A 21,520-nucleotide genomic window follows, 5' to 3' on the forward strand; every position below is an offset into this window, starting at 1 on the left:
TGGATTAATGCAGATTTGGCAAGGTGGGACTGCCCAGGTACCTCCCTGGGATGGGGCAAGTTTGGCTCTGTCTCTTATACTACTCTCTAATAATATAAAATCTTTAGCACCAGTATGTCCTTTGAGTCTGCCATGAATTGGGTTGTGGATTTTCAGATCTGTTGTGTTTCTCTGCATGCCATGCAGTCATCTGGTGCAAGGCCTCAGGAATGGCTCTGGGGGCACTTTGGAGGTCTTTGCTGGGTTATGACACCCCCTCAGCTGCCCCTCATGGGAATGTCCCCTGGATGTGGCCTTCTGGGGCTGGGGGGTTTTAGAGCTGAGCCAGTTTGTCTGAGGGAGGATGGGTGTCCACTGCCCCTTACCAGAGGTTGTGTTTCACCCCCAAAATTTCCTCCTTCCCCCTCTGTTGATGGGAAGTTTGTGTGCAAACCTGGCCTCAGCAGACGAGTCTGTGGCTATGACTCCCCCAGCCTGAAGGCAGAGAGAGCTGATTTTCAGGACAGCTGCTGGATTTGACTTTAGTGGGGATATATTTTTCTCCCTCAGCCTTGTTCACTTCTCCCCAGACCTGAGCTAACAGGACAATAGTGTCACATTTATTTTGCCTCAAGTTCCCTTAGGCAGCTTAACTCCCAGTGCCAAGTTCCAGTCAGGAGGCATTTTCAGGGAAGGGTGCATTTGGGGGGGTCTCAGCTTCTTTATTCAATTCTGTCACAATGGGCAAAAAGTCCTTTATAGCAATATTTAAGGCATTAGCCATAACATTCTAGTCTCTCACAAGTCCTGTGAGGAGCAGCTGAGAGAGCAGAGGTCATTTAGCCTAAAGAAGAGAAAGTCCATTCAAGATGTTTTTAAATAATATTTAAGCTACAGTTTTGTTTGTTCTAAGCATTATTAATGTTCAGCATTTTAGCTCCAGGTTTCAGTACAATCAATCTTTAAATTGCCAAGGTACCCATATAGTTGCAATAAAGTCCAACTTGAGGCCTAACAACACTAGCTACTTCTGCCTAATGAGCACTTAGCTGCTTTCAAATCATATAAAACCTTTAGCACCAGTACATCCCTTGAGTCTGCCATGAATTGGGTTCTGGATTTTCAGAGTTCCCTTGTTGTTCCTTCCAGTTCTGTTGAGGCGTTGTCACTCCTCTGTGACATCATCCCTTCTCAATGGCTTCTGGAGTGCCAAAGACACCAACACCTCGTATTTTGCTCAGGGAAAGACTGAAGGCTGATTCTGTGAGTAGCCCCTGGGGCTGTGTTAAGGCTGGAAACTGCCCTGCTGTCCCTGCTCTCCCTGCCCCTGTTGTCCAGCAATGCTCTGAAGCTGCAGAGCCCCTCCCCAGCCCTTTGTGCCGTGCTCCTGTTGCTGGGGCTGTCCTGGTGCAGTAGGGAACACTGTGGGATGTGTCAGGGACAGCCCAGCGCCTTGCCTGGCTGTGCCAGCAGAGCCAAGTGAAACCAATGTACAGCTGAAGCCCTGAGCATGGGCTTCTTTCATTCCCCTTTGCCACAGCCATTCCTTCTGTCAGGCTGGGCACTCACCTGTGCTGCTCTGACCATCCTGCCCTTGGGCACCTGGGCATGTGAGGGGGAAAGCTCAAACTCTGCCCAAAGCCTTGAGAGCCACGGCTGGTCCCAGCTGGAAGAGCTCCCAAGGCAGCTGTTCTCTCCCAGCTCCTGGGTGGGCACAGATGCAGCCCTGCAGGCAGCGCTGGATGGAGCCAGGGCCACAAAGGTCCCTTGCTGTCTGCAGCTCACTTGGCTGAAGATGCCCCACTGCTGAGGCTCTGCCAAGGAGATCCCTCTGTTTTCTTCTGTCCAGGGCTCTGTCAGCCCAGACAGAGAAAACCAATGCTAATTGACAGAGTGAGCTAAAACTTGGACACATTCCTGTGCACCTCACTCTTGGTACAGCTTTTCTTGCTTGCTTCCCTTGGACTCAGCCAGCAGTGCTATCTCCTGGCTGTGAGTTTTGAGTGTTGTGCAGAGATGGAGTTTGGGCAGTTCTGAGAGCTCCTCCCCACTCTCTGAAAGGTCACTGCCTCAATCCAGGGAAAAGTAAGAGGAAACAAATGCCCAAAGGGCAGAAATCCCCAACCATGTCCCATCAAATCACAGAGAGACTCATGGGACACAGCCATGTGGCTGGAGTATGTGTATTCCACTCTGTATTATTAACTCATTGGTGCTAAGTATTTCAGCAGGAAACTTCCAGGGCTTCCAGAACTGTGCTAGTGGCTGTGATCACAAATCATTCATCAGTAGTAAGTGAACAAGAAAAGCCTCCATGAGCAAGAGCATTTCTGAGACTCTTGCTGTTTTTTTGCCTTCCAGCTGACTCCCTCTGCCTTCCAGAAGGAGATGTCTCTCAGCACCAAGCAGAGGCTGGCCAGAGCTAAGAAGCTGAGTCTGCCTCAGGTTGTCCAGCCTCAAGACAAGCCTGGGACCTCCCATCACAAGGTAGCCTTTCCCTGCCCTTGCTGTTTGATGTGATAATTGAGGAGGATGCCAGAAGAGCAGCTTGGCTTGAGCCTGCTCAGCCTGGTCCAGGAGCTTTTGGTCAGCCCAGGGCAGAGGTGGAGGAGCCACTGTTTGCCCAGTGTGGGCTGGGCAGATGTGCTCACCCGGAGTCTGCACTTCACTGGGGATCAGAGCAGAATCTTCCTCCCAGCAGCTGAACCTGTCTCTGCTCTCTCTGGCCTCTCCCTGCAGTTCTCAGCAGCTGTCCCAGAGCAGCGCTCGTTTCAGCCTTGCCCACCAGAGGTGGTGTTTCAGAACTACAGCCCCGGTGAGGTCTGTGAAGTGCCGCTGGTTCTGAGGAACAGGGACAAGGTGAGTGCTGGGACTGGAGGTTTAACACTGTGCTGGAAGAGGAGAGCAGAGAAGGGTGGTTAAGGATGGCACCAGGGCATGTCCACCTGTGCCATCACAAGTGGCAAAACCATCATTCCATGTCTGTCCTGCAGGTTCCTCACTTGGTGAAGGTCACCTTGAAGAGCTCACCTTATTTCCAGCTGGTGGGCCCCAATGACGCGTGCCGCAAGGTGCCACCGGGCCTCTACACCACTGTCCGCATCCTCTTCACCCCTGGGCAGAAAAAGGTCAGTCTCGAGGGCCCAAGAGGTTGCTGTTTTCAGTGGAAACTGGACCTGCAAGGCTGGATTCAGGGCATCTGGCCTGACTTTTGAGGACTTGTTCTGGTTTCAGAGGATCTAGAACTGAGAGATACTCTTTGCCCATGCTAAAGATGGAGATAAAGGCTCTGTGCTGAGACAGTTTCTTTTGCCACAGGATTATTTCCACCAGCTCCTCTGCACCACTGAAAGTGAAGAGTTCATTGTACCAGTTTGGGCCATTGGTGCTCGAGCCATCCTGGACTTTCCTGACCAGCTGGACTTCTCCACCTGTCCGGTCAAGTACAGCACCCAGAAGACTCTGCTGGTTCACAATGTTGGAAACCGGCCTGCTTGTTACGAGCTCAGCACCCAGAGGTGAGGCAGCTCATCTGTCCTTGTGCAAAGGATATCTGTCACCTTAGGGTGATGGTAGAGTTGGGAAAGAGCAGCAAAAGGAACCAGAGCATCAGAGCTGCTGCCCTGCAGCCCTGGCTGGAAGTGAGCAGGATGGATGGCAACGTGTTTTGCTTTCAGTGTTCTTAGCAGGATGCAGCCTTTGAGCTTTCTCTGTCTCAGATTTCCTGGAGGGTGCTGGAACATGTTGGTAGCTGGCTTGCACCCTCCTGAGCACAAGCAGCTTCTGAAATGCTTACTCACAACTGTCAGCCAAATAGACCCATTCTCTGGGAGGCCACAGGCACATGGCTTTCCAGTGGTCCCTGCATCAGATGCCCAACATGAGCTGTGCTGTGGGCAGCCTGTGCTGTTCCTGCCAGTCTCAGAAGACAATCACTGTTTCTCCTGTTGGCTGAACTGGAGAGGGTAATGCATTTTTGACACCGTACCTGCAAGGAAACCAGTTCAGTTGGCTGGTGGTGTGTTGAGGGTTGTGTGATCCCAGAGGTCTTGGTGTAGGAGCTGAGGTCAGGAATGCAGCACAGACCTGCTGTCTAACCTCAGGCAGCTGAGTGGCTTTGATTTTTTTTTTCTCTGGCAAAACAGAGGTCAAAAGGCAAATTGACTTTTCTGCTGTGAAACAGGAGGGTCCAAGAGGAGTTTCCACCAAAGCCTGTCAGAGCTATTGGCAGCTCCAATCCAGGCTCCTCAGATGCTGCTCAAACAGGCTGCTGCTTTGGACTGGGCAAACGTGTAGGCAGGAACTTGTAAATCCATGCACGGTTTTTCTCTGGGATTTCCAGATCTTGTTTTGTCACCACCAAAATAAATCCTCAATAACGTCTGGTATCCCTTTACAATGTGCTTGCCAGCAGTTCTGTTGAGTGCTACAGAGCATGTTGGATCCTGCTTGATAGGGATTTAAAGAGTTTCTGAACTTCAGGAATTAAATCTTGAAGTAGATGAAATAGAGCCTAGATGCAGTGACAGAGGGAAAGATGGAGCTTGTGAGCTGCTGACTCTGGACAGAATTTTTCAGCACAGAGCTGGAGCTGCTGTAACCTAACAGACTGAATTTATTAGAACAGTTAATGCTGTTAGACGTCAGCATTAACTGACCATCACTTGAAAGTAATAGATGTTAAGATGAGATCATATTTGGGTTTCTTCCTGCAGTAAGTGTTAGTGGACACATGAGGCAATTCAATTAGCAGTAATTTTTCTGTCTTCCTTGGTGAGGGAGGCAGCTTTTAATGAGATCAATTCTCCCAAAATCAAATCATTTAATAATGGCATTTAAGACACCAGTGGACAAAAGAACGTTTGGCTGAAGCAGATAACTGTACCATGGGACTTGAAACAGATTGCAGCCTCCTTGCATACAGCATCTACCAAAAGTGCAGGTGAATGGTGCTTTGAGAGACTTGGTCACAAAATTGCCAGCTTTGCTCACTGGTCAGCTCTGTTTCTAAATTATGTTAGGAGTACTTGGTCCTTGGTATCCATGGCCATAACTTTTGCCCAGCTCTGTCAGTAAGGGGAGCTGATATCTGATGAGAGTAAGCAAGATGCAAATGACCCTTGAGCCTCATTGCAGAGAGCTGGATACAGAGTATGGGGGAGATGAGGTCATTTCATCCCACAGGATCTTGTGAGGGCTGGATCTCCTCACACTAGAGTCAGTGGCTGTTTCTGACCCTGTCTGTTCTGTCTTCTGCTGACTGTGGTTGGTTTGCTCTTTGCTTGCACAAGTGAGCACAACTGGACTGCAAAAGGGTTAACGTCCCCAAATCTCCACCAAGAGTCCTACTGTCTCTGTGTTGCAGCCCTTTCTCTGTCACTCCGGCCATGGGAACTCTGGATGTTGGTGATGCCGTGGAGGTGGCAGTGGAATTTCAGCCACTGAAGACTGGTGACCATTCCAGGTCCCTTGTTGTGCACTATGACACAGGTGAGTGCTGGGCAGTGCACAGGGCACTCTGTGCATCCCTCAGAGCAGAGCCTGTTCTAAGCAGAAAGGCTGGTGTGGCCGTGGGTTTCAAGAGGGAGATGATGATACTTTTCATAGGGTTCATTTTCTAGTCATCTGGTTTGTAGTCATGTAGTTTGTCATCTTGATCCTTGTAGAGCTCCATGTAAATGCCATTTCTAGAGAGCATGTCTGGTATTTGTTGTTTGCATCTCGCCTGGGTAACGCTCACCTGCAACAGGAATGGTGAGCTTGAAGTCTGAGCCCAGATGCATCCCAGGAGCTGGCTGGGAATAATGAAGCTTTGAAAGCTCTGGAAATGAGGGAGCCTTGGTAGGGGTCTGTTCTAGAGGGTGAAATGCTGGCAGGTTGTCAGGACAGCGTCATGCTGTGCACATGCAGCTCTCAGCTTGTGATCCATGGACTGATCCATGGAACTGCTCGTTCAGCTAAAAGCTGTGACACTTTCTTCTGCTGCCTGTGGTGTGCTCTGTTCCTTGTGCTTCCATCAGCCAGTGAGGTGAGAAAAGACTCCCCTCTGCTTTGTTCCAGGTGAAGACACCCACACAAGCCTTCATGCCAGAGCTGTGGATGCCCACATCGAGCTGGACAGGAATACTGTGACCCTGGAGAAGACGTACATCACCATGTCAAACAGCGCAACTGTGGTCATCCACAACCGCAGCGACATCACAGCCCGCTTCCAGTGGAAGGCTGTGGATACTGAGGAACAGGAGGAGCAGCTGAGGCTGAGGTGGGTTTGAAAGATCCATTTCAGAGACATTCCTTGCCCAAGGGTAAAACTAACATATGGCTTCAGGAGGTACTGGTGCTTTTAAATGGCTTTGGGTAAGTAAACCAGCCCATCTCTCCTGCCTCCCCCAAGCAGTTGTGTATCAGGAAAAGCTGCCTGAGGTGGCTGGTGGATTCTCCCTCAGCTGTGGCAGAGGCTTTGAGCCAGAAGGCTCTGTTGAGGGCTGCTGGCTTTGGAAAGCTCTCCTGAGCTTGCAAGTGTGGAGGGAACAAGTGACCCTCTGATCCATTTGGGACCCCATGGCTCAGGGTCAGCCCTTTGCTGTGGAGCTGCTCCTGCACTTCCACTTCTCTCTGCAAAGACGTGGCTTATTAAACAACCTGCTGGGTTTGTCTTTCCTATGCCTGCAGGCAGTATCACAGGATATACCAGCAGCAAAGGCACAAGTTGTATAGTTTTCTGAAGGAGCGTGAAGTGGGCATCACTTGCCGAGAACGCCTTGCTCTTCTCAACCACACCTTCCAGAGTGAGATAGCAAAGATCAGAGGAGATCCCATGCTGTTAGATGATGACATTTTCTCCCTTGAGCCAAAGGTAAATGATGGCTGAGAACCTCCCTTCCTGCTTCTCTCCTTCCTCTTGCTCCTCATCCCTGAGTAAGGTCACTTGACTGATCCCTGCCTCAGCTGGCTTTGTGCGCCAAGAGAGAAGTCATTGGGATTCTGGTGAGGTCAGAGAGCTGGTTGCAAAAAGCATTTCTGCCCTGTGGGCTCCTGGCAGGCAGCAGGAGCCTGACTAAAGCTTCCAAACTCTGTTCTCAGTGTTATTGATGAGTGTTACTCACTCCTTGCTTGTCACTGATGCTCTAGATAACAGCTTACAGGACTGTGGTTGAAAACAAGAATTGTGGTGTCTGAAGATAAAGGTTTTGCTGTGTCCTTCTGCTTTAGGAGGGTGAGATCATGCCGAAGTGCTCGGCTGAGATCAGCGTGTTCTTCACGCCCCAGGCAGCCCAGGTCTATGAGCGAACAGTTTACTGTGACATCTCAGGTATGGCTCCTTCCCCTGCCCCTCTCTGCAGTGAAGGCAGCTGCAAACACTCCCCCAGATCACTGGGCTCCTGTGCCATGGCTGGGGAGGGTCTGTGCTCAGCAGGGCACTGCTGGCACATGCCCACTGTCCCTGCAGCTTCCAGGGCATCTCCTCTATTTTGATTTTTTCCCCTCTCAGCTGTTCTGAATGCTGCCTGTATTTAGTCTGCTTCTCCTCCCTTGGGGAAAACACTCTGAGGTGCACTCAGAAGGAGGAAGAACAAAATTTCTGGCATTTCCTAAAGTTCCACACTCAACATAAGGGTAGAAGAAAGGATGGTGTCTATGCATGTATGGATGCATCTCCTGAGGGAATGGAAGGGTCCATATCTGCTCCTGGGACATCAGGAGCTGGTCCCATGCAGCACAGAGTCAGGGACTAGCACTAAGGCAGTCTGGAAAATGCAGGAGAGCAGAAGGAATTCCTGTACTGAAATAGAAATCTCTCCCCAGGCCGTGAGAACAGGCTGCCCCTGCTCCTCATGGGGGAAGGCCTCGGGCCCCGGGTCCATTTCCACTTTGAGGAACTGAACATTGGGGAGGTTTTTGTCAGAGTAACCCACAGATATGAGGTAAGCAGCAGGGTTGGGGTGGGTCCTGCTGGCTCCTAGGGTAGCAGTGAGCCTTGTGGACCTGTAGAATTCCTGGCAACTTGGGTAGTTGTGATGCTAGTCAATTTTGGGGGGATTTCTTGGAATCTGGATCTTTTGGATGGGGTCAGAAAGGTGTGTCTGTTGTTCGTGAGACCCCAGGCCCTGCTTTTGGGCAGCCTTCTTTGGAGGTCAGCTGGGAGGCTTCCTGCAAAACCACATGAAACCAACACTGGGTCAAAAAGCTGCATGTTCAGAGGCTTTTGTTCCAGTCCCAGACACAAATCACCTTTGTGCTCAGGCTGTCCAAAAGCAGCTGGAACAAACTGGCTGCATTTGAGTTCAAGTCCATTGCAAACAGTTTTCAGCCATGTCCCTCCTGCATATTCGTGGGAGTCAGAGGAAAACCATCCACCCTCCTGGCTCAGCGCTGGTCAAAGCCCTTGGCAGTGCTTTCCCTTGCTGACCAGCCCCTCACCACACTTCAGCCATGATGTACCTCTGGCTCTAGAAAGAGCAAAGTGTTTCTGGGCAGGAAGCCAAGGAACTTCCTACATCTTTGCTTCTGGTTTCTCCCACTCCTGCTGTAAACAGGTTGGGCTGCAATGGAAGCTGAACGTGCCCTGCCCATGGTGGGGTTGGACACGTTTGAAATCTCTGTGGTGATGTCACTGTAATGCTGTGATGCCCAGTGCTGCTCTTAGGGCCAGGTGTGAATGAACTGGGTGATGCTGAGCAGCCCCTCTGTGCTGCAGGTCAAACTGGACTGTCTCTGCCAGTGGGAAAACCCCAGAGGGGCTCTGGTTATGTGAAGTTATCACTGCTTTGAATGAAACACCCAAAGCTATACAAAGCTGTATTTCACAGTTGTATTTTTGGCTTCTGCCATGCAGCAGCACAAGGCATCTTCTGTCTTTTACTGGTGTTAATAGTTTAATCTGAAAGTGACTCAGACTTCTGTAGGAAAGGAACATTCCTCATGTATTTCCACTTTGCTTTTCTGCTGCTGCAGGCATACCTGATCAACAAGGGGCCTATTGAGGCTCCCTTCAAACTCATCCCTCCAACCACAGCCATGGGCTCCTGCTTCACCTTCCTGCCCCAGGAGGGCATCGTGGCACCAGAGAAGCTCCAGGCCATCCGGGTCTCCTTCTGTCCCACCATCCGGGGGGAGTTTGAGGAACAATTCTGCTTCCATGTGGCTGAATCCCCTAAGCCTGTGATCTTCACTGTCAGGTGAGGAGGGCTTTGGGAGCTTGTTGGGCACATCTGTAGCTGTCTCTGGGTAATCATCTTCCATCTGCCTCATTTTGTGGTGGAGCAGAGAAAAAAGGTGTTGCCTGAGGTGGCTCTGGCTCTGGCATCCCTTTAGCGTGAGGCTGCCTGCTGCCCTGTGTGGTACCCAGGAGCTGCAATGACTCCTCCCTGCGGGGATGGCTCCTGCTTAGGCTGTTGCAGGCAGTGGGATGGATCAGCTTTGGGCAGCAGCTGCTCTGGGATGTCCCACCTGAACACCAAGCAAGGCCCGCAGGGCTTTGAGATGGACCAGCCTGGGTGATTCTGCAGCAGCAGAAGTGTTTGTAAAAACTCCTGTTCATAATCCCTGCCAGATGGGCAGCAGCAGCCTCAGCTCCCCTCTCCCAGCCATGCTGTGGGGACAAGCTGTGCTCCCAGCTCCTGTGCACAGAGGGCTCTGGTGCCTCCTTTGCACAGCCAGCAAAGGGCTGATGTGGGAGTCAGGAACTGTGCAGCAGGAACTGTGCCAAGGACTGGGGCATCTGTCAGCTGCTGAGCACTTTGCTTTGGCTGCCTCCTGCCCCCGTGGGTGCTGTGCTGAGCACAGGGTGCTGGGGTGATTTGAAACCCAGGGTGGCTCTGACAGCAGCATTTATCCACCCTCTCCCTAAGGACACCCAAACCCTTTGTGATTGCCTTTAACAGAGGCACTGCCTCCCTGCCTTTGTCCCTGCAGGGGCTCTGTGATGGGACCCACTTTCCATTTTGATGTGCCCGCCCTGCACTTCGGTGACATCGCCTTTGGTGAGTGTGCCCTGGGCTGGCACCACAGTGTCAGAGCTTGCTGTGGTGCTGAAATGGAGCCCTTGAACATAAGAGCATTCATCACTCGTGTTCCTCCACCACAGCCTCTTCAGGGTGTTCATTCCAGGGCTGCTGGTGCCTCAGGTACCCTTTTGCCATCATGAGATCCAACAGGACCAAAGGAATAAAAAGTCAGCATCACTGTTTGGCCACTTCTTGTTTCCCTTTTAGTAAGTGGCACAATAAAGAAAGGCACCAGGCAGGAATATGGTTCTGTAATAGATTCATCCTGCTTAATCTGATTTCATTCCTAAGGTTTCTTCAGCTGGGGGCAGCTCTTTTATCTTTGTTTCTTTAAACTGTGCTGCTGAATGTTGTCTGCATGTGTTACCTCAGTGGCATTTGAGAGCGTGACATCCTTTTTGTGCCTCTCCTGCCTCCCTGCTGCAGTCACTGTTGATGGGCATGGAGAAGCCCTGGGCTGTGCCTGCAGTTGGTTTTTCCTCCCCATCTGGGTTTAAATGACTCTTGGTAAGCAGGCTGGGAGATGTCTGCTCCACACATAGCTGGCCAGCCAAGCCCTAGATCCACTGCAATGAGCTGTAGTTCAGATAACAAAGAAGTAAAATCCAAGCACAGTTTTATCCTACCAGCAGGATATTCACACCAGGAATCACGAGGTATTGATGCCTAAATGGGGATTTGTGTCATTTTCTTAGGTTTTCCTCACACCTTGAAGTGTTGCCTGTTTAACACCTCCCTGACACCCATGGGCTTCTCCCTCTACATTCCTGGGGATGGCTTGGGAGTGCCCAGTGTTAGCAGCACTACTCAGATAGGAAAACCCAGCAGCCAGTTGTGGAGGAAGGAAGTTCAAGTTCTGATAAAGCCACAGGAATTTACCATCAATCCCCCCAGCGGGACCGTCCGTGCCCTGGGATCCCAGGATATCAAGGTATGGGAAGAGTCCAGCTGCTGGGGCTGAGGCTTCACTGGAGTGTGGGAGGGCTTTAGCTCTGGTGCCAGCTTTGAGCATCCTGGGAGTGAGAGATCTGCACTGCTGGGAGGCCTCTGCTAGCTGGGTTACCCAGGATGTTCCTCAGGGAGCACTGTTTTGTTTCCAAAATCCTGCACTGAGATCAATACCATATGGTCAAGTCCTGAAGCCATTCTTGTGTTTTTGAGAACAATTTATTTGATTGCAAGTGGGCAGAGGAAGGATGAAAACAGAAAGTTGCTGTTAAAGAGAGAGATATCATTGTGGAAAGCAGTTTTCTTTTCTTCCTGGTCTTGTTTCTCATCTCCTGGGCAGCAGATGAGTTGTATTCACTGCAGGAATCTTCAGTGGGGACAGAAAATACTCTGCAGCCACAAACTGCCCAGCATGTGCTGGGCCACACTCTGCCCTCAGCTTCCTGCTGTAAGGCTGGACTTGTTCCATTCAAGACAACAGACTTCTTCTGCATTTATGTCATTGTAGTCAGGTGAAAAATTAGTCCCTTTAGCAAATCTCATATTGCCAGAGGGCTTTTTTTACTCTCAAAGACTGCTGCTCTACTTATGGACCAGCAGAAGAATTAAAGGACAATTCTCCCTTTGTCTACCATGGAACAAGAGCTGGAGGACAGCACACATGGGTAATGAGAATTTTGGGAGTTAGCAAATACTTGCTGCACTTCATTTCTTTTCTGCCAGGTCACCCTGTGTCCCAACACTGTTGGGGACTACAATCTGGAGCTGGTGCTGGACGCGGAAGATGTTGGCAGGAAGGTGTTTGCACTGCCCCTCACAGCCAGGTACCAACACCTTTCCTGCACCTGCTTGTCTTTGCTCGTGCATCCAGCACCAGCACACTGCCTGGCTGCAGCTCCAAAGGAGCAGTGCTGCTTCATGAGCTGGATCTGCCCATCTAGACATGAGAACAGTGCCAGGAAAGCAGCCCTTAGTGAGATACCCCCCTGCTCACAGCCAGCCATGGCCCTAGGCCTTTTTCTAAAGGGAGAAGGAATAACATTAATTGTTGGCCTGGGCTTTGGTGCTTGAGCTGGAACAAATTTCCAAAGGCTTGCCTGCCCTTCTTCCTGCAAGTGGTGAACTTATGCTGGCTTGTGACCACCCTGCAGCAGTGGTTTGGAACACAGTGAGCAGCCTGCTGAGAGCTGGGGTCTGGGTCCCTTCAGCAGTGCATGTGCAGTGGGGAAGAGGCTCCAGGCAGGAGTGGGGAGAGCAAAAGGCCTTACAAAGAGGACTGTAGTCCTTGATGTGGCAGGTCACCTCAGCTTTCACTGCTTCCCTCTGGCTCTATTGAGTCATGTTCTCAGAGCTGAGACCAAAAGTTGTTCTTGCTGCAGCAGAATTTCACCCTGCTGTGCTGCTGTGGGTGTCAGTTTAGTGCCAAGAGGGATGCAGTTCCCTGGTGCTGTTCCCTCTCCCAGGCAGAGCCATCCAGTCAGTGCCTGGGCTGCCCTTTTGTAAAGCAAGCACAAATGGGGACAGTCAGTGTAGAGATCCATGGGGGAAGGAATTGAGGGAGCTCTAGGAACTGGAAGAAGTTGATCAGCTGCACTGTGGGCCTTGTGCCCTCCACCGCTGGAAGAGATGATTCAGTTTTCAGGCAGGACAACAGTGCTGGAGGAGAAAAGGGAGTCATTATCACTGATACACTGGAGTCTTGTGTTCCTTGAGCCTTGGTGGGCACTGGTCCTCACTGGAAAGGCTCCCCCAGAGCTCAGGGACCACTGGCACTGTTACAGGAGCCCTTGCAAGTATCCTTGGGCAGAGAAGGGGCAACACTGCTAAGACAGCTCTGGACTACTGTAGGACTGCTCTACTACTCTACTCTGTTAGATTTGCAAATACCTTACACTCCCTTGTATGCTCTTGGAGGACAAAAGTTCTCCATGCTCCCAGTGTCTCTCATTCCCCTGGGGTCATTTCTTTGCCCAGGTGCATCGTTCCTACACTGCGAGTGCTCAACCCTGTCGTGGAACTGGGGCACTGCTGCTTGAAGGTGCTCTATGATGAGAAGGTGACCCTGGTGAATGACAGTGACTTCCCTGGCTGCTACTGTCTTCTCCCTCAGGTTTGGCCTTGCATCCATCTCCTCCCCTCAAATGTTACTGGGGGGGTTATTAGGGGAATAAATGGGTTTGGATAAGACCTTGCTGGTTTCTATTCAAAGCTAAAGGTTTTCTGAGAACAGGAACCTAAATACAAACTTTAGGAAGCAGTTTAACATCTTGAGGAAGGTGTTTAGAGTCTAGTCCTTGACTAGTTTTCAAGTGGCAGAGCTTCGAGGGCTGTGAAAATCTGATGCAAGGAAGCTGTCAGCAGCCAAGGGAGTGTTTGTGGATGCAGCAGCTTTTGGACCCCTGGGGATGCTGAGCACCTACACCTTGCATCTTGGTTTTTGCCTTCTTGCTTTCTCCTGAGAATTTTTACGAGCGTGTGGGAGTTGCACTTGTGGTAGAGGTTAAGGAGTTTAAAGTTTCCTCAGTTCTGAAGATGCCTTTGATTCTGTCCCTGCCAGGAACACAAGGAGGAGGCTGCTGCGTGGTACTACAGCCTTGCACCCTCTGGGATTATCGAGGCTCACAGCTCGGTGCAGATCCCAATTACACTCCAGGCCCAGTTGCTGGGAAAGTGCAGCCTCACTGCCAAGCTGGCCATGTTTGGAAGACCAGAATCCCCACTGGTGAGAGCAAGGGGACTTGTGTGCCTTGAGCAACTCCTCCCAGTGGGGTTAAACTGCACAGGGATTCTTCCAGGAGCTTGTGATTTATGGCTGGTGTGGACAAGGACAGAGGGGACTGGTGGCACAAGCAGCAGCTCATGCCTAGGAAAGAGGAAGAGTGGAAGCCTCACAGGTGGCAATCTGAGTGCCTGACCCAGCATAGAGTTACAAATCTGGGAGACGGGATAACAAGCCCAGGCTGAGACCCAAACCAGTCCCTGGGTCTCATACTCTACCATGTTATCAGATGAACACAAGTGCTGCTTCATTACAGCTGTTCAGCATCACATCCCTGAATCCTGCTAAAGCAAGCACTGTTTGCTAAAGGAATGTTTTGTGCAGAGCTGGACTGAGGCTTCTCTGAAAGCCAGGTCCCTCAGGTCTGAGAAATACCCAGCATATCTCCTCAAGAAAAGCCCAGCCAAAACCAAATGAATGCCCACACAACTTGCATCTGGAGCACAGGCTTTGCTTGTTTTTTCCACCAAGTTTGGAAATGGATAAGGCAAGCAATTTCCCGAACTAAAGCCTCCTAAAAGAGGACTCTGAAGATTCTGAAGAAGATTCTAAGGATTGTAAAGAAGATTCTAAAAGAGCTCCTAAAAGAGGCACATATCATAACAGCAAGTGACTACAAAATACAGGCCCAGTCTGCCAGACATGGATGCTCTTCATCCCTCCACAGTCTGCTTTGTGCCATGAGCACCCCACAAAGGCAGCAGTGCTGCAGGATGTGGATGTGTGTGTGTAGCAGCAACACTGAAGACAAAGCTGCTGTCTGCTTTTATTCTCCCTCCTGTGTGTCACACTGCCTGTGACACTGCTGAGCAGGACTGCTCTTGTCCCTTTTAAGAATCCTGTAGATGAAGGGCTTGTGTGTTTTTATAAGCCTTTTCCTCAGTGAGGATCTGTCCCATTGTCACACCCCAACTGAAGCTGGGTCAGGCATCCTCCAGGTGCTACTCTGCTCATCTCCAAAGGGCTCCACCCTGCCTCTGCTGCTTCTATCCCATTGTCACCTAGAAGCAAAGCCAGCTGGTGAGGCACAGCTCCTCCCTCCAGCTTCTTCCTCCAGGGAGCCTTGGGCAGTATGAGCCAGGCTGCAGCCCCCTGGGCCTCCCTTCTCCCAGAGGAATACAAGATCCCTCATCATGCAGGGCTTTAGTTCCTTATTCTTGAGGTACCAGCCATGGTACATAGTTTCTGGCTCTTCTTTGCACAGGCATGCATGTCCCAAAGGGATGTGCATTTCTGGATGCTGCTCCTTCTGACTGAAGGTAATTCTGGCAGCTGTCAATGCCATTCCCTCAAGTCAGACATCACAAAAGGTTTTACATCATAGAGGCTGGTTTCTTCTGTGGTTAAATCATACTCCAAGCCCTCCAGCGAATCTTGTTCGTGTTGTGAGTTGTATGCATTTAATTCTTGTGTAAGAGTTGGGGTATTTAGGACCAGTGAAATACAACAAGACTGAATAAATTGTCCTGGTTTCCACTGGTGTGAGCAGGTAGTTTAGCAAAGGGATCCATTTTCCTTGTCCCACCATCTGTGCCATTTCTGCAAGAACAATCCTTTTGAGTTTCAGACTATGAAGTCAGTTCAGACTTTTTTTTAAGGACAAAATACTGCTTGAATGATGCAACTACTAATTGATGCCCCTTACTCATATATATGAAGATTACACATCAGCACAAATTGAAGGCAGCTAACTTGCCTCATCTCCACTCTGAAGAGCCTGCCTTGCTTCTGGCTCATGCTGCTTTCACCAGTGCAGCTTTTTGAATTGTAAAGAACTTAGTGTTCAAGGATGGCTGTGCAGCAGCAAAAGTTGGGAAGGTGCTTTGGGCCAAGGCGGAGCATTTGAATGAAGCAGGCAGGAGGTAAAGGAAAGAGCCATGTGGAAGAGGTGTGAAGAAGCAAGCAGGGCAAACAGCAGTGCTTTGTCCTCTGATGATGGGGGCTTGTGGCTTTCAGGTGGGATCTCTGCAGACCCCACACTTGCTCCAGGCCTTCTGTTTCAGTCTGCACCACTGACAACTTCCAAAGGCCATCATTGGCCCCAATCTAGGAATGCTCTTAGAGCTGGCTGTTTTTTTTAAAACTGCCTTTGTTGCATCTTTTTTTTGACCTTTCCTACCTTCTTCCTGGAACAGGAAATCCGTTTAGAGTGCGTTGGCCAGGGCCCCGTTGTCTATGTCCATCCCAGGGAGATAAACTTCGGCTCTATCCCAGTCCTAGAGGATTGTTCCAAAACTCTCCACCTCGCCAATCAGTGTGAGATTCCTGCAACCTTCCAGGTGGAGCTGGTAAGTGTTTGTGGGGCTGTTTTCCAGGGACAGGTGCTGGTTACCAGCAGCCCTTGACTTGTTTTTTGTATGTAGTGTTTCTGTATTGTTCTGTGTGAGTGGAAGAAAGATATTCCATCCAAGTGCAAGCAAGAGGAGCCAGGATCTCAGGCATGCCTCTGTGAAATAGTTTGCAGAGAGACTGGAGCAGAAATGAGTCTGGATCATGTTTGCAAGTTCTCTCTTTATTTTATGGAAAATACTGAGCTGTGCAAGTCATGTTTTTGGAGCTCTGAGATCAAGAGAAGCCTGTGGCCCTTTGCTCCTAAGAGGGCATGGATTTCCCCATGGACTCCCCATTCCATCTGCATTTGTTTGTGCCAGACTTGTGTTAATGGCAGAAAGCAGGGTGTGAGATCTGCCCTCAAACTGCTCACGAGGAGGCAAGTTTCACAACTCCTGTGGGTCAAACCAGTGGTGCTGTTGCAAACAAATGCACCTGTGAGGGTTGTGCACCCCCAGAGCCTGTGGTCTCTGTAGCACTGCAGAATGGCTCTGGAGATCACCTGCAGAGAAGGTTGTTTCATTCCTGGAGGTTACACAGGGGGACAAGCTGCAGGGCTGGAGCTGCAGCTGCTCCTCTGGCAGGAGGAGCAGCCAGGAAGGGTACGTGGCTTGGGGCTGAGTGGGATGTGCTCCCTGCTGGAGGGGGCATCTGTGGAAGGCTTGAAAAAAGCTTTGAAAAGAGATTTGATTTTCTGTGTATTGGATGAGTTCAACTTCTGGAGCTGGTTAAAGCCAATCCTGATCAAGTGGACTTGTTTGTATTTGTGGATAAATCATCAGGTGTTGTGCGAGAGTTCAGGCTCAGCCTCCTGGGCCAAGGAGGAGGGGCGTGAATTTTCCTCTTGCTGCTTTTCCAGCTGTTTAGGAGTTAAACATTATCTGAAAGTGGAGGACTGGCAGGGCAGTTTTTCCTGACTCCACAATGGAGTTCTGCTTTCAGCCTCTGCAGGGAGCAGTGCACCTTGGCTGGGTGCTCATGGTGTGTAAAGGCTGGGTTTCACATGCTCCTGCCAGGGCCAGACCTGCAGAGCTGTGTCTGTACAGCTGTGCTGGTGCAAGGCCTTTCCCCCTCCTTTGGGCACCTTCCAGCTCCCTTGCTCAGTCCATGAAGTCCATGAGAAAGCAGATGACAAGAGCTCTTGGGAAGAGTGGGCCATGCCCACAGAGCACATGTTGTCCAGTTTTCTTTCTGCTTCCTGCTTTCCTGCTCTGCTAGAAGCACTTAGAGGTGACTTTTCCAAAGCAGAGGGCCCTGGGGCACCTCCCTACAGCTGATGATTGGTGGGGAGTGAGGGCTTCAGTCCTTTAGGGGTGTTGAGAAGCACTGATGGCCCCTTGGGAAAGGAGATTTGGGATTTTGCTCAGCTGGCTTTGCAGAGTGATTCTACAGGCTCTCAGCAGTGTCCTCCAGCTGTGTGGCTGCTGGGCTGGGATTTGAGCAGTCCTGCCTTCCTCCAGCCATGAGCCTTTGTGCACACCCAGCTCCGCTGCCAGGAAGCCAGCAGGGAGTAAACAGCTTTCCTTGGCAAGCATTCCAAAGAGAGCCAGCAGGGGGAATTACCTTCTCCTGAGGAGGAGCTTCCCTTGGGTTGAGCAAAACAGGGCTAATGACCCGAGTATGTTAAAGGAAGGTAAAATACAGGTTGTATAAGCTCTTGGGGAGTTGCTGTGCTGGACACCATAGCTTACATTTAGGGAAATTAAACGTTTATGGTTTTTATACTCATCTCTTTAGCCTTCCCGTTTTCTGCACCTCACAGCAGAGCGAGGTCCATGGCTTCCATCTAACTTTGTGTTTGGCTTTTCCTGCAGGCTGTGGAACGTTCCTGCTGGAGGATTGAGCCCAGCAAAGGAGTGGTCCCCCCACGTTCTGAGGTGTCCGTGGCTATCGTAGCTAACCTGAATGACACAGTGAAATTCCAGGAGAAGGTGAAGGTGTTAATTGAGAACAACCCTGTGACCATCATCTCTCTCCAGGCTGTGGGCATTGGCACCACAGTTGTCACGGACAAACCTCTCGTTCCAAAGCTCGACTTGAAGTCCTGCTTCAGGTAGGAGACTCTAGAAACTTCCACATCTCCTGTGTGTTCAGCAAGGAACAATTTTTCCATAGCCCTTCAGGCTAGATCTTCAGTACTCAAGATCCCAGCTCTGTTTCCATGAAACCACAGGAATTATTTAGAAATATGTCAAATATCAAGATATCCTGGAAAGCCACAGAAATGGAAAAGCTGGAAGATCTGGCAGGACTGAAGCTTTGAGCCTGGGCAGCCTTTTGGGCAGAGGTTTTATTGCAGAGTGCGCAGTCAGGGAATGCCATCAGGGTGAAGCTGAAGCTGAGTGATGCCAGGGAAATAGCAGCTCCCGTGACATTTTCCATCTCTCTTCTCTTGCAGCTTTAGTCGCTGCTTTTACCACTTCCAGCTGACGAACAGAGGCCGCCGCACGCAGCGGCTCTACTGGAGCACGGAAGGGTTCCGCACCTTCCGCCGCAGCGCTCGGGCCCCGGCCCCCGCGGGCACCCAGGGCAAAGGGGCTCCCCCCATGCCCAGGCCTGGCAGCCCCGTGTTCAAGCTGTGCCCAGTGCAGGTGGACCTGAGGCCGGGCCAGACTGTGGACATGGTGCTGGAAGGCTGCTCCAGCACTGTCCAGGTGAGGCCCTGCCCAGGGCTGAGCCTTCCCATCAGATCCCCCCCACTGCAGCTTCTTCTGCAGCCCCTTGACACTGGCCTGGCACAAGGAGCAAGTGACTTCAAGAAACTGTTTCAAGGCCAGTTGCTTTCCTTGCTGGCCACCATCAGTTGTAAAGGCTCTTTTGTGTTTCCCTAGCTACCATAAACCCAACTTGCTGATCCCAAAATACAGACTGAAGGAAGTACTGCTCCTTTAGGCAAACAGGGCTTACCTGTGTCATGTGCTGAGGCAGAAAGGGAGAGCAGAGAAAAGAAGTTGCACTTAGGCTAGAAGCCCAGGCAGGAAGCAAATTAAACTACTGTCAAGTGCTTTTTCTGAGGGAAAAACCCTTTACCCAGGCAGTAAAACAAATGCCCTGGGAATAGCAGGAGCATCTGGGAGCAGCATTGCTTTTCCTCTGAAGACAAACCTGGGCACAGGGCTGCTCTAGTTATCAGTCCTGGAGGGGGAAAACATAGTGTGCTAGCTCTAATGATCAGTGCAATGTCCATCCAGGCAGGAAACTGTTCACAGGGATCATCAGAATTGACAATTTGACTTTGGTCAACTTTTCTATCACTGCTTGCCCCAGTCTCTCAGCCAGCCCTGGTGTCCCAGGGACAGCCAGGTTCTGCAGCACCCCTGGAGAGCAACTCAGAGGGGGAGATTTTAGCAGAGTCTGGGAGTGTTCTCCTACCTGGACTGTTCTTTCCAGGGGAAATGAAACTCTGCAGAGAAGCTGCCAGCTAAGTCTGGTATGCATTCCCTGGCTCCAGGACCCCTGGGCAGAGATATTTAGAATAAATAGATGGCAGCACAGAAAGAAAAGAGAGCTGTTGAGGAGAGCAGAGACTAATTTCAGTCCCTAATAACAAGTGGCAGGAATGGGGCCCATGGGTGGGTGGCAAGGCAGTGTGGGGTGTAGGGCCTGCCAGCACACACTGGGACACAAGGGAATTTTGTGTGCAGGAGGTGAAGGAGCGGCTGCTGTGCCACGCTGTGGTGGGGAAAGAGACAGCAAAGAAACAGATCCTGCAAACGGATGTCATCTGCAACTTCATCTGCCCTGCAGTGCAAATGTCCCCCAGAGCCATCGCTTTCCGTGTGGAAAAGGTAAAGTCACCCCATTGCATCCTGGCATTAAAAGGTGTAACTCTTAAATTGGCTGGAAGTAAATAGAAATATATGCACTTTTGGGGCTGAAAAATGTGAAATGCATTGGAAAGGGAAGGAGGTCTATGGCACTTGAGGTTGTGTTCCCTTGTCTCCTGTTTCTGTAGAAACCCAGTGATGTCCTGAAACTGCAGTACCAGCCGCTGACATTAAAAAACACCAGCTCCCTGCCATTCAGCGTGGTGCTGGACTTGGAGCAGCCCTTCCTGGTCTGCAATGTGAACCGGAAGCCCCTCCCTGCAAATTGCAAGGTGAGCCTCTGTGGGCTTGTGCAGTGGGGTTTGAGGAGGAGGGATGTGGTGCTGCACTTCTGCTGGGAGCTCCTCAAGTTGAGAAGCTCATTCTGTAGTGTCAGCAGTGGATTGGCCTGAACTGAATCAGCAGAGCTGCTGAAGGAATCAAAATCTTACCTGAATTGGTAACATGCATGCTGGCTCTAAAACATGAGGAGAGGGGAGCGGGAAAGCAGATTGAGGCAAGGCATGCAGTAAAGGTGTCTCCTGGAAAGCATGCCAGCTCTCCAGCAGCCACCCCCTTGGACTGGGGCTGAGCACAGCAACGGGAGCCTGAGGGATCCTGGACTGGACTGTGGTGCCTGCAGTCAGACCCCTGCTGTAGAGAGATGAACCATGAACTGAGGAGCCCATGCTGGGCTCACTTGGAGCATTTACTGTTTGCTGCTGTCAGGCCTTGGGACATCATCCCACAGGTGATTAATTACTGCTCATCTCCTTGCAGCCTTTGACAGTGGGTGTAGGGAAGGAACTTCATCTCTGCATCCGCTTTAACCCAGCTTATAAGAACAATCTGATCAGCTGGGTGATAAAGAAGGTTCTCAGGGTGAGCTTCATGGAGCATCCTCATGTGGAGAAGATCCCTCTTCGGGGGGAAGTCTACTTCCCAAATCTCCACCTCCCCACCAAGGCCGTGGACTTTGGCTGCATCATAAATGACACTGAACAAGAGTTGAATATGGAGATGACCAACTGCAGCCCACTCCCTGTCAACTACCACTGGTCATTCCTGACAGACAGCCAGGTGAACACCATCAGGTATGAGCATCATCACCCCCGTGCTGCTCCCAGCATGGAGCTGCTCCAGCCTGGCTCTGAGTGGCTGTCACTGAGCTCAGCACACCAGCACCCAGCCAGGGGCTGCAGCGCAGTGAGGAGCTGCTCTTGCAGGCACCTCTCTCCCCCACTACAGGCCCACCATCACAGTTATGTTATTTTCCAGGTTCATCCCTTCACCACCTAAATTCAAGCCACGGTTTTCAAAGAAGAGGAGAGTGTTTCTACGGAGATACTCCAGGACTGTAAGCGTGGAGGAGCCGACCGAAACCCCAGAAACAAGGCAGGATTTTGTCCAGGAGGATTCTGCCCTGGAGGATTCTGCCCTGGAGGATCCTGCCCTGGAGGATTCTGCCCTGGAGGATTCCGCCCTGGAGGATCCTGCTCAGGAAGGTCCTGCCCAGGAGGATGCTGCCCTGGAGGATCCTGCTCAGGAGGATCCTGCTCAAGAGGACTCCTACCAGGAGGATTCTGCTCAGGAGGACTCTGACCAGGAGCCAGAAGATGCAGAACATTCCCTGAAATCAGAGGTGGATTTTCTTGTGCACCTACCACTTG

The 21,520-nt window shown here is 50.9% G+C and overlaps 1 protein-coding gene across 1 annotated transcript; it reads left to right on the top strand.

Annotated features, from left to right (window-relative positions):
* Positions 1 to 1,173: 1,173 nt before the first annotated feature.
* On the top strand, positions 1,174 to 20,703 carry LOC128951052 (hydrocephalus-inducing protein homolog). The gene is made up of 22 exons (XM_054296208.1): positions 1,174 to 1,242; positions 2,341 to 2,466; positions 2,719 to 2,838; positions 2,973 to 3,107; positions 3,298 to 3,497; positions 5,345 to 5,469; positions 6,040 to 6,241; positions 6,652 to 6,835; positions 7,192 to 7,291; positions 7,786 to 7,904; positions 8,935 to 9,158; positions 9,895 to 9,962; positions 10,682 to 10,917; positions 11,658 to 11,758; positions 12,909 to 13,044; positions 13,492 to 13,656; positions 15,849 to 16,001; positions 17,859 to 18,097; positions 18,443 to 18,698; positions 19,689 to 19,832; positions 20,000 to 20,143; positions 20,686 to 20,703. Exons 1-22 carry the CDS (start codon positions 1,174 to 1,176, stop codon positions 20,701 to 20,703), a joined length of 3,264 nt encoding a protein of 1,087 aa, XP_054152183.1.
* The last annotated feature ends 817 nt before the right edge of the window (positions 20,704 to 21,520 follow it).

The sequence above is a fragment of the Melozone crissalis genome, unplaced genomic scaffold, assembly GCF_028551555.1.
Source record: "Melozone crissalis strain CALT ecotype California unplaced genomic scaffold, PUWL_Pcris_2 ptg000007l_1, whole genome shotgun sequence".
Classification (NCBI taxonomy): Eukaryota; Metazoa; Chordata; class Aves; order Passeriformes; family Passerellidae; genus Melozone; species Melozone crissalis.